The sequence below is a fragment of the Papaver somniferum genome, chromosome 10 (assembly GCF_003573695.1).
Source record: "Papaver somniferum cultivar HN1 chromosome 10, ASM357369v1, whole genome shotgun sequence".
NCBI lineage: Eukaryota > Viridiplantae > Streptophyta > Magnoliopsida > Ranunculales > Papaveraceae > Papaver > Papaver somniferum.
In genome coordinates, this window is record NC_039367.1 from 159,209,688 (window position 1) to 159,222,448 (window position 12,761).

Sequence of the window (12,761 nt, forward strand, 5' to 3'; positions counted from 1 at the left end):
ATCTAATTGGCTCAAAATGGGTGTTTCGAGTCAAAGAAAAAGCTAATGGGTTACTTGACAGACGCAAAGCCAGATTGGTAGCACAAGGATATAATCAGCGTGAGGGACTTGATTACTATGAAACATTTAGACCAGTGATAAAGCCTAGCAGGAGAAGGCTTGTTCTCTCAATTTTTGTGTCTCAAAATTGGAAGATGAAGCAATTAGATGTCCAAAATGCATTTCTGCATGGTGAGTTAACTGAAGCCGTATATATGAAGCAACCACCAGGGTATGTCAATCCTGACTATCCTAATCATGTCTGTAAGCTTAACAAATCGATTTATGGGTTGAAACAAGCTCCGAGAACTTGGTTTTCCAAATTAAGTAATTTTCTCGTTGCACTGGGATTCAAGGGTTCTATTTCTGACATTTCTCTCTTTATACAACAAGCATCGGAAGGAGTTACATATGTCCTCATCTACGTTGATGACATCATCATCACAGGTTCAATTTCTGCTCTTATCACCAATCTTATTACTAATCTAATCTCTGACTTTGCAGTAAAGGATATGGGAAACCTAAGTTACTTCTTAGGCATAGAAGTAATCCACCAAGACACTTCAGTGATACTCAGTCAGCAGAAGTATATAGTTGATCTACTCAAACGAACAAAAATGGATGCTGCTAAACCAGTCTCTACACCTCTTCCAGTAAATGCCAATATCAGTAAACACGGAAGTGTGAAATTTGAGGACCCTACTCGGTATCGTAGTGTCTGTGGAGCTTTACAATATCTTCATCTCACCAGACCAGACATTGCGGTAGCAGTCAACAAAGTATGTCAGTATATGCATAATCCTTTTGTTGAGCATTGGGATCTAGTTAAGAGAACCATACGATATCTCAAACATACAGTGCATTATGGTTCAGTTTTCCGTCCTTCAGAGGATACAACACTTCATGCCTACTCAGACTCTGATTGGGCTGGCAGTTTAGATGATAGAAGATCAACAAGTGGCTACGGTATTTACTTTGGCAGTACTATTGCATGGATTGGGCATTGCAGTACAAGTTCCAACATTGTGGTGTGACAATATGGGTGCGACTTATCTGACAACAAATCCAGTCTTTCACGCACGAATGAAACACATTGAAATTGATTACCATTTTGTACAAGAAAGAGTTGCAAACAAAACACTACTGGTAAAGTTTATTTCCTCAAAAAATCAGCTAGCTGACATTTTTACAAAGGGTCTTGCTTCTGTAAGATTTGAGTTTCTCAGAGACAAGTTGAGCATTCTGCCACTCATGCACAACTTGAGGGGGATGTTAGGAATACATCTCATCAAGACTCAGTCAAAGCTCTTCTGGTAACAGCATCCAAGAGAAAATCACGTATCAATCACTAGCTTGTGTTACGCTACAGATTGATATGGATTTATTGCAAATATATTCTCTATAATTGCTAGATTATGTTACGCCAAAAACATCTCTGTAACCCTTGTAAGAAAGGCATGTAATCTCTATATATTTGTCTACCTTTCCACCAGTTGAAGTGTGGATCAATTCACCAAAATATTATATTCTGTTTAAAAGCACTTGCCGCAGGGTCTCAGTTTGCGAAGCAAATAAAAGCCTTCGAAGAATTCAATGTTGAGGATATTGATGTGGAAAAGACCGATGACATTGTGAAGCGGCTCGAGGAGTCTCTTCAAGAACAAGAGGATGCCCCTACAATTTCACTAGAGACAACATATTATGTTACTAGTGGTCCGGATATTTGTGCACTTATTAAGCTAACTATGTGCAAACTGGCAGATATATGTCCACCTGATGACAGCATCAAGGAGGAAACATCAGATGGTGTCCAGTCCCCAATCCAAGCAGTCGATAGTGCAGAGGAGAAAAGACCAGAGGGTGTCCAGATCCCGATCCAAGAAGTCGATATTGCCGAGGAAATGATGGAGAATGAAGAAACGATGGATGAAATGCATGTCCACTACCAAGGGATGAGGGACTCCCTTTATCGTCATAGGGATCTCGCGATACAATTCTTGGTACATTGGCATAGTATCACATATCCAGACATGGAAGGGATGCTGGTAGATTATTTGCATGATCTGTATAAGAGTTGTCTGCATATGTATGAAGATCAAAGGGAAGCTCAGATTGACTTGGAAGTTCTAACGGGTGTTCTAACTATATTGAAATCCAGAATTGCTGAGGGTGTAATATGTCATATTCAATCTCAGATTGCTTTCTTTTACGCTCATAAAAAAGTAGGCATGATGCTCCAAAAGCTTGAGACTATCATAAAGGAAGGTAACATTTCAGATGTCGAACTTCTTCAGTGGATTCAAATGATGCTACGTGAAGTGGACTGGGAAAAATACCTTAATTTTGTTAAGAAGACACATGGTGGAAAGACAAAGCACTTGCCCCAGTGGCTCAGTTTGCGGAGCAAATAAAAGCCTTCAAAGAATTCAATGTTGAAGATGTTGATATGGAGAATCCCGATGACATTAGGAAGCGGCTCCAGGAGTATGTTCATGAAGAAATGGATGCCCAAACAATATTACGAGAAGAAGCAGATTGTATCCGTAGTGGTCTGGCTACTTGTGCATTTATGGAGATAATTATGTGCAAACTGACTGATATATGTCCACCTGATGACGGCATCTAGGAAACATCAGATGGTGTCCAGGAGCATTTTACTTATTCTAGATAGCTGAATGACTGCCGGACCATTTTACTTTGTTCTTGACCTACTGTTGAATGGTCGGTCATTCAAGTTCACTTCTGCTGTAAGTTTAAGCTTGTTATCCAATTAAAAAGTATCTATTACTGTATCAGATGTCTCTCTTTCTTTTGCCAAATAATCTACACTCTTTGAAAAAGGAGAACCTCTTAGTGGTTCCATCCACAACTTTTGCATAAAAAACTATGGTTTTGGTTAGATTAGTCATCTTAACTGAGCAATTGTGGTCCATATGTTTACAAAGGTGGGCTTTTGTGAAACATGGTGTTGTCGTAGAAAGAAAACCATTCCAGGAGCGTTGAGAAAGCACAAGAAAAACTAGAGGTCCAAGAGTTACAAAAGTTGCACACGGGATTACATCTTTTCCTGAATTGTTTGATTACTACGTGATGTTTTTCATTGATTGTCACCTGCTTATAAGGATGCCACTCTGAATCTTGCATATTCTTTTGCCACAACGAGCATACTTCATCAGGTTTTATTTCCCATTCTGTAGTAAATAACTTCACAATCCAAATATCTTAAAATGGTCTGTCATTCAGCTACGGACAGAAGGAGCATAAATAATTTAGTCCATTAAGAGAACCCAAGTACAACCAATTTTAATACCAAAACTTGTTAAAGAAAACAAAGCATAACTTTTAAGACAAACTTTAGTACCAATTTTCTTTGTTCACACGTCCAAGTGGAGACTTGCCAGCAGCTAGGGATCTTGTTTCGTTCTAAGTTCATGTTTCGTTCGGTCAATGATTCTTGTTCTCTTAATAAATCTCGTTCAACCAGTAACAGCTTTCAATTACCGATAAACATCTTCACCAAACTCTAACCATTCCTACAACAGGATATCTTTTCTAAGAGCCGCTTCACTGTTTAATGTTGGAGCTGCTTGTTGCTGCTGAGGCTTAGCGAGCCGATCCCATAAGCCGCAGAAATTACGAATGCCATAAACGTCACGAACATTCAACAAATCATGCAATTTTCTCTAGGAAGATAATTACATGAAATAAAGCATACGGAGAGAATACAAAGACGGCCAGATATACCCTGATATGAAGTAGAATATTCTTCCAAGTCTTGCATACTCGTCTGCAGTTTGAAACAGACTTCCGAGGCACACGAGAGAGAAGTTGAGAAATGATATGGATGAAGGTTCTCCATCACTATCGACCCAAATACTATCTTTGGGCTTGAGTCCTTCAATTAAACTCAACCAGTAGGCTATCTCTCAGATAAAATCCTGTATTGTTTTGACCAGTCAAATTATAAAACCTGTGAGAAGATTTGATATCGTTCTTTGCTAAACTATGGAATGGGTGCTTATAATGCAGGCAAAGGTATAATTTTTAACCAAATATTTTCACTATAGACTGCTCACTTTTAGAAGGATTATCTACAAAATTATTCATTTTGTATCTATCCTTATTAGAACCTTATTTGCCTTAACAGTTTCACGTTTCAACGTCAGACTATTCAGGGCAGTGCAAGCCTGTTTTGCAGAGTGCACAGTGGTTTATTGTATTGTTAGCGAGTGGCATAAAGATAGTAGTCGTTTTGAATTAAAGGTACCTCACCTGACTCCATTGGCTCAAGCTAGGACTTACGTAAATAAAGGGTCTTTTCAAAACCAACCTAGAAAAGCAACTGTTCAGAACTTTATTTTATTTTTTTGGAGCATTGTTCAGGACTTTGTGTATGGTCCCGCCCAGTATTTAATATTTAGTTTTTATCAATTTTCGATCAAAAAAAAAACAGATTAAAATATTTAGATGGATTTTTAATTTCTCATCAAAATCAAAATTAGGATATTAAAGAAATGAAAAGTGTATTTTGGAAAAAAGTATGAAAACTGTATGTTGGAAAGGAGATTTAACACCGTTAAAGCAGTTTCCAAAACTAAGAGAATAACACGGAGTAGTAACGGTAGTTTATAACTTGTTGAGATTATTAGTCCCACAGTGTCTCGGCATTCTAAGATACTGCGGTTTATAATCTATTAGGTCTTCTCCATTCATTGTCAATTGATTTTACAAGCCCTTGATATATAACGGGCGTCTCTGTTCAAAATTCAAATGATCGGGGACCCTAGTCTTGTCTTCACCTCTGTACTGCTGTTAGAAGCACAACCATACCACCAAAACTTGAGTTCAAGAGTACCGCAATGAGTTAAGATTAACCACAAATGAGTTAAAGTACTACTTGTATAAGAACCAACTTTGTCTCCAACTCCTTCAGAAGAAAGAATTTCCATCTCGCACTCCGCAAACCAGAGAAGATAAAATAGAGAAATAGAGTGAGGAAAGCACACAGAAACATTTAATGGCGCAGGTATGAAATTTTTCACTCAACAAAACCCATTTTTTGTTAATCACATGCTAAGTTACCCATTTCTGAGTGCTGATTTTGTTTATTTTAGTGATTTTGTTTATTATAACCTCAAATGTTGTCTTGGAAAATGTGGCCTCCAATTTTGGATTAGACAATTTCATTAGCTCAGTTGAGGCAGCCGGTCCTGATAATTTTGCTAACGTGACAAAGAATCTCATATTTGAAGCATCTCAACGCAAAGTTAATCCAGTTTTTGGTGCATGGGGAGAAGCTCAATTAGGTTATGCTGCTGACAGGACGGAACTGGCGCAACTACGTTCAAGAAATCAGGAGCTTGTGAAAGAAAACAACACTTTGAAGTACTGGAAGGAGCTGCTGATTGAAAATGCTAATCAAAGAAATACAAAGTTAACTAGTTTTGCTGAAGAACAAAACGTCCTACATGAAAAACTGAAAGCAGCACTAGGGGCTCCCCAGCCTCAGGAGGTAATTGTAAAATCGTTTGTGAATATTTAATATTAATATTAGTACATTAGAATGTCTGTTTGTAAGCTTTTTGTGATTTGCTTATCCTAATCAGGTTTCTTGCTAAACAGGGATCTACATCCTTAAAGCGGGACCATGAGAAAGCCTTCTCTACGGAGACAGTACTTGAACGTCTAATGTCCACCCATGAACCTGCTGAGCCGTCGGAGTTAACTGCTGACCACAAAGAATTGGCCCTCGATCTCCTTAAAAGTGGTGGAAGAATTTAACGAGAAAGGGTTTGTAGATTGGCGCTTAAATTGCACCTTTCTCTCCTTGATTCCTAAGAAGAATGATGCAGTTGAGTTGAAGGACTTTCGGCCTATTAGCTTGGTTAGTACCATTTATAAAATTTTATCTAAAGTTCTTGCGAATAGATTAAAGTTGGTAATGCCAAATCTGATATCCTAGTCCCAGGGAGCTTTTTTAGCCGATAGACAAATTCTGGATGGGATCTTGATCACCAATGAGTTAATTGATTCGAGGAAGAGAGAAGGAAAAGAAGGAATTGTTTGTAAACTGGATATGGAAAAAGCTTATGATCATGTTCTTTGGGGGGCAGTGGAGGCTGTTTTTAGGAAGATGGGGTTCGGGTGGAAATGGAGAAGATGGATACGTCATTGTATCTCTTCTGCAAGGTTTTCAGTTATTATTAATGGGGCAGCAAAAGGATTTTTTAAGTCTTCTCGCGGGCTCCGACAGGGAGATCCCCTTTCGCCGTTCTTATTTTTATTAGTGGCTGAAGTGTTTAACAAGCTCATGATTAATGCAAAAGCAGATGGTTTTCTCAAAGGATTTTATGTTAAGGAAAACGGTATGGAAATTTCGCACCTTCAATTTGCGGACGATACAATTGTTTTTTTAGATGCAAAGGCATAAGAGGTTCGGAAACTCTTAGAATTTTTAGAGAGCTTTAAAGATAAGACAGGGTTGAAAGTTAATCTGACCAAGAGTTCCATGATGGGTATAGAGACACAACAAGATATCATTCAAGAGTGTGCTGGATTAACGAGGTGTGTGATTGGTGAGTTTCCTTTTTCTTTTCTAGGAATTCCTATTGGTGCTTCCACAAGATTGATTGGTGTATGGGTTACAATAATTGAGAGAATGACAGTTAGACTTGCGCCTTGGAAGAGAAGGTATCTCTCAAAAGCCGGAAGAGTAGAACTCATCAACAATACGCTGACGTCTATTCCGTTGTATTATCTTTCTCTTTTTCAGATTCCGGTGTCAGTAGCAAAGAAGTTAGAAAGACTCATGCGAAACTTCCTGTGGGGTGACACTATCTCGAAGAAAAGATTACATTGGAGGTCTTGGAAAAAGGTATGTGTACCAAAGAGAGAAGGTGGTCTGGGTTTTAGAAATTTGAAGACAACAAATGACGCTTTATTAACTAAATGGTTGTGGAGATATGGAGAGGAGAAGACTAGTTTATGGAGAAAACTTATATATGAGAAATTTGGCGGAGTTGAAGAGGTTTGGTTACCAAAGGACTCAAAGAGAACTTACGGATTGGGGTTATGGCGTGGTATTCTTAATCAGTCTATGCTCCTTAGAAATGGATCAAAAATTTCAGTGGGACGAGGTAACAAAACGAATTTTTGGAATGATGTTTGGTGTCATGAAAAAACTCTTAAAGAGCTATTTCCAAGATTGTGGAAAGTTAGTAGGAGGAAAGAAGCTTCGGGTAAAGACATGAACAATAACAGCGGTAATGGGCAGTGTTGGAACATTGATCCTTGTAGAAGGCTTAAGGATCAGGAAATTCAAGAGGTCGTGGAGTTTTCAAGAATCTTAGAGAGTCAAGGAGAGCTTGCTGCAGACGACGACAAACGGGAGTGGACTTCTAATCCAAAAGGTACTTTTTCTGTTAGTTCTTGCTATGCTTGGCTCATGCATGATCAAGGACAAGTTATACCTCCAAAATTTCCTTCTGATTATATTTGGAATAAGACAATTCCTCCTAAAATTAGTTTCTTGGTATGGGCTGCTGCAAATAGGGCTGTCCCTACTCTTTCCTTGTTGTCAAGAAGGGGTATGACAGTGGTGAATGTGTGCGCGTTTTGTAATGTTAGTGAGGAGTCAATAGAGCATTTGTTTCTTCATTGCTCTTTTGTTGGGCAGATTTGGGAACAATTTTTACATCAGCTGGGTATTGGTTGGGTTCATCCTACGACAGTTATGGAATTCCTTTGGAAGTGGAAATTGAAGTTTTCTACTAAACCTCTCATTTTCTTGAGGTATTGTTTACCTTTTGTGATATGGTGGTCGGTGTGGTTAGAAAGGAACGACATCATAATAGCGCAGATACAAGGAAGAAAAACATTAACTTCTCTTATTATAGATATCAAGTCGTTGATTTTTAGTTGGACTGTTAATATTGAGTCGTTTAAGCAGATCAAATTTGATGATTTTGTTTTCGATTGGGTGAATTTGTTTAGAGAGTAGTCCAATATAAACTCTCTAGTCGCCTATCTTCGTGTTTCTTTAGAGGGTGCCATCTTGGCACTCTTTCTTTCATTTTTAATATATCCTTTGACTTTTTCAAAAAAAAAGTAATTTGGCGTACACGGTGGTTTTACCAGTAGTTCCAGTTCTAGTTTTATTTTCACCGGATGTTCATCTTAATTTACTATCCTTTTAATTTGGTTTCTATTAGTAGCAGTGAAGAACTATAAGTTTCACTTATTAATTTTTTCGTGTTTTTGCTTTGCATATAAATTTGACCATCTAGGGAATTTGTCTTTCTTTAAAATTGTGACCACTCATCAAAACACAGGTCTAGTTTGTTGCTTTCCAAACCAGATATATACATGTATTATGGGTTCATGGTGGTGTTGCTAAACTTCGCAGTTCACACTGATCAGCAAAATGTGTTTCCCATTCCAAGATTACGGCATCAAACTTTAGCAATTTTTAGGTCCAAAGTACGGACAAATATAAACTCAGATCAGTGGTATAAATAGATGTATCAGAAGATTCAGAACTGCACATGCCATTTTGATAATAGCGAGACAAATAAGGTTTAGTGGTAAATTTATTTTGTCATTGTTAGACACTACCACCATATGGTCATTTTAGAAAAAATGCACGCATCGGCTGATATGACTTCTTTAAAGTAATTTCAAACAAGTAAAGTATCAATTGAAGATGATATTGGGTAAAAAATTCACTTACTGGACTACCTATTATATACTATATATATATATATGCTCCAACCTCCAAGCCTAGCTATATGTCCCACTATTTCTCCGAAAGCTCCAACCATAGTTGCCTAGCTACAGTAAAACATAAATTAATCCGTAATAAATTAATGATTTTGCTAAAATAATATTTTTTTAGCAGTCTCGATTTGGGCCAGCGTATTAAATTCATAACCTCGCTTAATTTATAAGATACTAAAATCTTTAAGTATCCGATAGGGCCCAACTGAAATATAAATTAACAATCATTATAATAGCATTACATTATTGATGCGTCACTAAAATAAGATTCCAAAATAGTTTGTTTCTTGTTCACATTTATGCAATACTAGACTTTATCTCTGATTTTTTTGTAGTCCCTTGAGGAGTTCAGGAGTGCCTTTCTCAAATTGTAAGAAGAAATCATTTAGCTTTAGTATCGATAAGATTGCTTCTTTATGAGAAACTGGATTCACTTGAGATGTATTTCGATGCATGCTTAATTGTATTTGATATTATTTCTTGACACACTAGTATGTTAAATTTTTCAAGAAGTCATTTTAGTGTTTCTCTTTGAGTCACATTTGGATTGGAATGACTATACTCACACAATGCTTTTCGAATCCCGTTTGTCATCGAGGATTTTTGACACCTTTCAGACGAGGAGTATGTGTTATTGTTACATTCTTCTTTTGTATTGTTGTTTTTGTTTCTTTGAAGATCAAAAAATATAAAAATTTATTCACATAATATGCAATGTACTATACTATATTATATTATGTTATGCTAAAAATTTATTACACATCAATTTGAATTGAAAATAATATCTCTAGGTATTTGTTATTATGGGAAACCATTAAATTTAACTTAAATATTTTCTTTGATTTTATTTTTGAAACTTAAATTTAGAGTGTTTCTATAATTTATTAATTTATCGATAAATTAATATTTCGCTAAATTGATAGAATTTGTCAGTCTCAACATTATTAATTTACTCAAGTTTTACTCAGGGGTGTAAATAATACCCGAAAATACTCGGACTGCCTGTATCCGCCCGAGCCCGCCTGTATCCGAAGTAGCCCAAAGCCTGTTATGGCCCGTCATGGACCACCCGGCCTGGCCTGGATTAATTTATTGGGCGGTCTCGGGCTTTGCGATTAATTATGATGCCCGGCCTGATACCCGGCCTGGTGCCCGGCCTGAAAACCTTCTATGTGCCATTAATCATTTAATATCCTCTTAAAAGACTTAAAAGTTACAATTTTATAATTGTCAATTTTGTGTCAAGAAAAATAAAATATATAATTGCTTTTTTACTTATAATTAACCTTTTCAAAACATTAATGGTAATATATTTTCTTATTAGAAAGTTTATTGTACTCTAATTAATTATTTATTATAGGCTAAAATTAAATATTTGTCAATGTAATTTAAATATAAAATAATACTATCACTTATGATATGCGGTGTTGGAAAGGAAAGGATATTGTATTTAATACCGTTCATTTGAAAATTTAAACTTAAAAAAAAAATAATCAAAATAATGGCCTGTCCGGCCCGATCTGGCCTGCCCGTATAAAAATTGGACTTTGGGCGGTCTTTGGGTAGCAAATTATCTACTTGTGCCCGGCCTGTCCGGCCTGAATTTGTTTACGGGCACATAAATATTAAGCCTGGCCTGTCCGGCCTGTCTTAGTTTTTGGGTCGGGCGGCCCGGCCTGCCCGAATTTACACCCCTAGTTTTACTGTATATAAGAATTGAAATGTACCAGAGTTCCTAGATTATGAATTAGTTCAGTAACTGACTTACCCCCAATAAGTTTGTGCAAGTACCACCGAGGAATGTCCACTGCAAGGCCCTAAGCGCCGGTTTTAATTCTTGATGAAGGGATTTTTTCTAAAGTTCACTATCACTTCAGGGAATTTGTCTTGAAAAAAAATGCAATTCACAAAGTCAATGTTTCCGCATTGGTTACACTTTCACAAATCATATACAGAGTGTATCTTGAAATTTATGAGGTCGTTTGCATTCTGAGGTCTCTTTTGTATAGTGATCATTTTTGTCAAACACAAAATTTGTTAAAAAGACAAAAATAACAATTCCTGGGTGAAATGGACTGTTAGATTTTGATATTGTTTAAATGGATAAAAATGTAAAAATAGGCAGGATGTAACCAGTTTCATGGTGCCCATTTTCAAATATTTTTTCTTATTTTTAATTTACACAGGATGTAACCAGTTTCATCCTTGCTATTTTTAAAATTTAAGCTAAGGATGAAACCAGTTTCATCCTGACTATTTTTTTTTTTGGCCATTTCACCTAAATTATTTTTTACTCATCCATTTGAACCGTGATTTAAAAATATTTGGACAAATGACCCATTTTCGGTTTGTCAAATTCTGATATTGCTGCCTTGATGTCTGTGCAAAACATTGATCAAATTCTGCGTCTCTATGCCATTTGAAGAAGTTTTCGACATATATCACCGGAAAGTTTTACGGATATACAACGATCTTAGAAGTCCAATAGGAACGAAAGCAAGTACAACAGTAGCAAAGGTTCTGATCAGCTACAACATTTACTAAGTACCACGATAAAACGGATAAAGACATAGTGCTAATCCCTCCGCATAAGTAAGGATATAACCAATTTTAATACAAAAATCCCTAAGCATATCAGAACTACGATCCAAATACTCAAAGATTATCATTCGAAATTTTAACGTGCAACCGATTTCAATACCAAAAATTGTTTCATGAAACATTGCTAAATACCGAAAAACTGTTAAATAAGAAAACAAAGCATAACCTTCCCCATGCTTTTAAAACAAATTTCAGTACCATTTTGCTTGTTTATATTTAAGCATACCGAGCAATCCACTGATCAACTGTCCCAGTGGGATGAACAATTTGATCAACTCTTGTGGGTTTTACAGCAGTTAGGGTCTCACAAACTGCGCAGGCTCTTTCCAAATATAAGAAAGTTCGGGAGATTTTAAATTCAAAAAAAAAATATCATTTAAAAAGGAACAATATTCCTACCTCTCCGGGGAAGACTAATTTTTCCGCAACGAATTTAATGTTTAGATCTTCTAAGGTACTTTCTCGTGCTATTAATATTTCCCGTTCCCTTAATAAATCCCGTTCAGCAGTAACACCTTTCAATTGCCTATAAAGTCTTTCGATAACCCCACACATCCCTACAGCAGGGTATTTGTTTCTAACATCAGCTTCTCTGATTAAGGTTCGAGCTGCTTCATGCTGCCTAGGGTTAGCCTTCTCCAATAGCCTCAAGAAATTACGGACGCCGAAAACCTCACGAACATTCAGGAAATCACTCAATTTATCTCTAGGAAAATATGGAGCTAAGGGAAATGTTGGTGGACATTTTTTTCTCTGATGCTTACACGCTGCACAACCTTGACGTGATCTTGTAAACTTGAATCTCTTTCTCTAGGAAAAAGAAAATGCATAGACACGGAATAAATCAAAAATAACCATCGAAAATTGAACGAGAAAAGAACAAGATTTATCAAGGGATACCAAATCTCTGTTGGGTACCAACTTCAGAAATCCAGTGGTTATGTTTTATATGGAAAGTATCCAGAGATTTGGTATCCAATTTATAATTCCTGGAAAAAAAAAAGACCAAATAAAGATGCATACCCTAATATCAAGAAGGATATTCTTCCAAGTCTTGCATACTCGTTTGCAGCTCGAAACAGATTTCTGGGGCACCCTGGAAAGAATCTGTGCAGTAATATCTGGATGAAGGTTCTCCATGACCATCGATTCAATAACCAAAACCCTAGTATATTCCTGGGTTTGAGTCTTTCTTATCTCTCAAGGAGAATACGATACTGAGAATCTCTTCTGTTGGTTGTTGTGATACTGATATCTCTCAACAAAAATCCTGTATTCCTGTATTCTCTGAGTGGGTTTTGACCAGTCATATGAAACACGTATCATAAGAAATTGCTTTTAAATGA

The 12,761-nt window shown here is 36.7% G+C and overlaps 1 protein-coding gene across 1 annotated transcript; it reads right to left on the reverse strand.

The window, feature by feature from the left end:
• Positions 1–11,255: 11,255 nt before the first annotated feature.
• On the reverse strand, positions 11,256–12,561 carry LOC113316703 (LOB domain-containing protein 24-like). The gene is made up of 3 exons (XM_026564850.1): positions 12,478–12,561; positions 11,815–12,225; positions 11,256–11,342 (listed from the first exon to the last, which is right to left on the reverse strand). The coding sequence occupies exons 1-3, from the start codon at positions 12,559–12,561 to the stop codon at positions 11,256–11,258; spliced, it is 582 nt and encodes a 193-aa protein (XP_026420635.1).
• Between the last annotated feature and the right edge of the window lie 200 nt (positions 12,562–12,761).

What these genes read in the sequence shown, in the direction of transcription:
- LOC113316703 (XM_026564850.1), bottom strand. Translation starts at nt 12,561, where the DNA reads ATGGTCATGGAGAACCTTCATCCAGATATTACTGCACAGATTCTTTCC. An exon ending in CTGTTTCGAGCTGCAAACGA is followed by an intron (nt 12,226 to 12,477) that starts GTATGCAAGACT and finishes TCTTTTTCCTAG; the next exon opens with AGAAAGAGATTCAAGTTTAC. An exon ending in AATTAGTCTTCCCCGGAGAG is followed by an intron (nt 11,343 to 11,814) that starts GTAGGAATATTG and finishes TAAATGTTGTAG; the next exon opens with CTGATCAGAACCTTTGCTAC.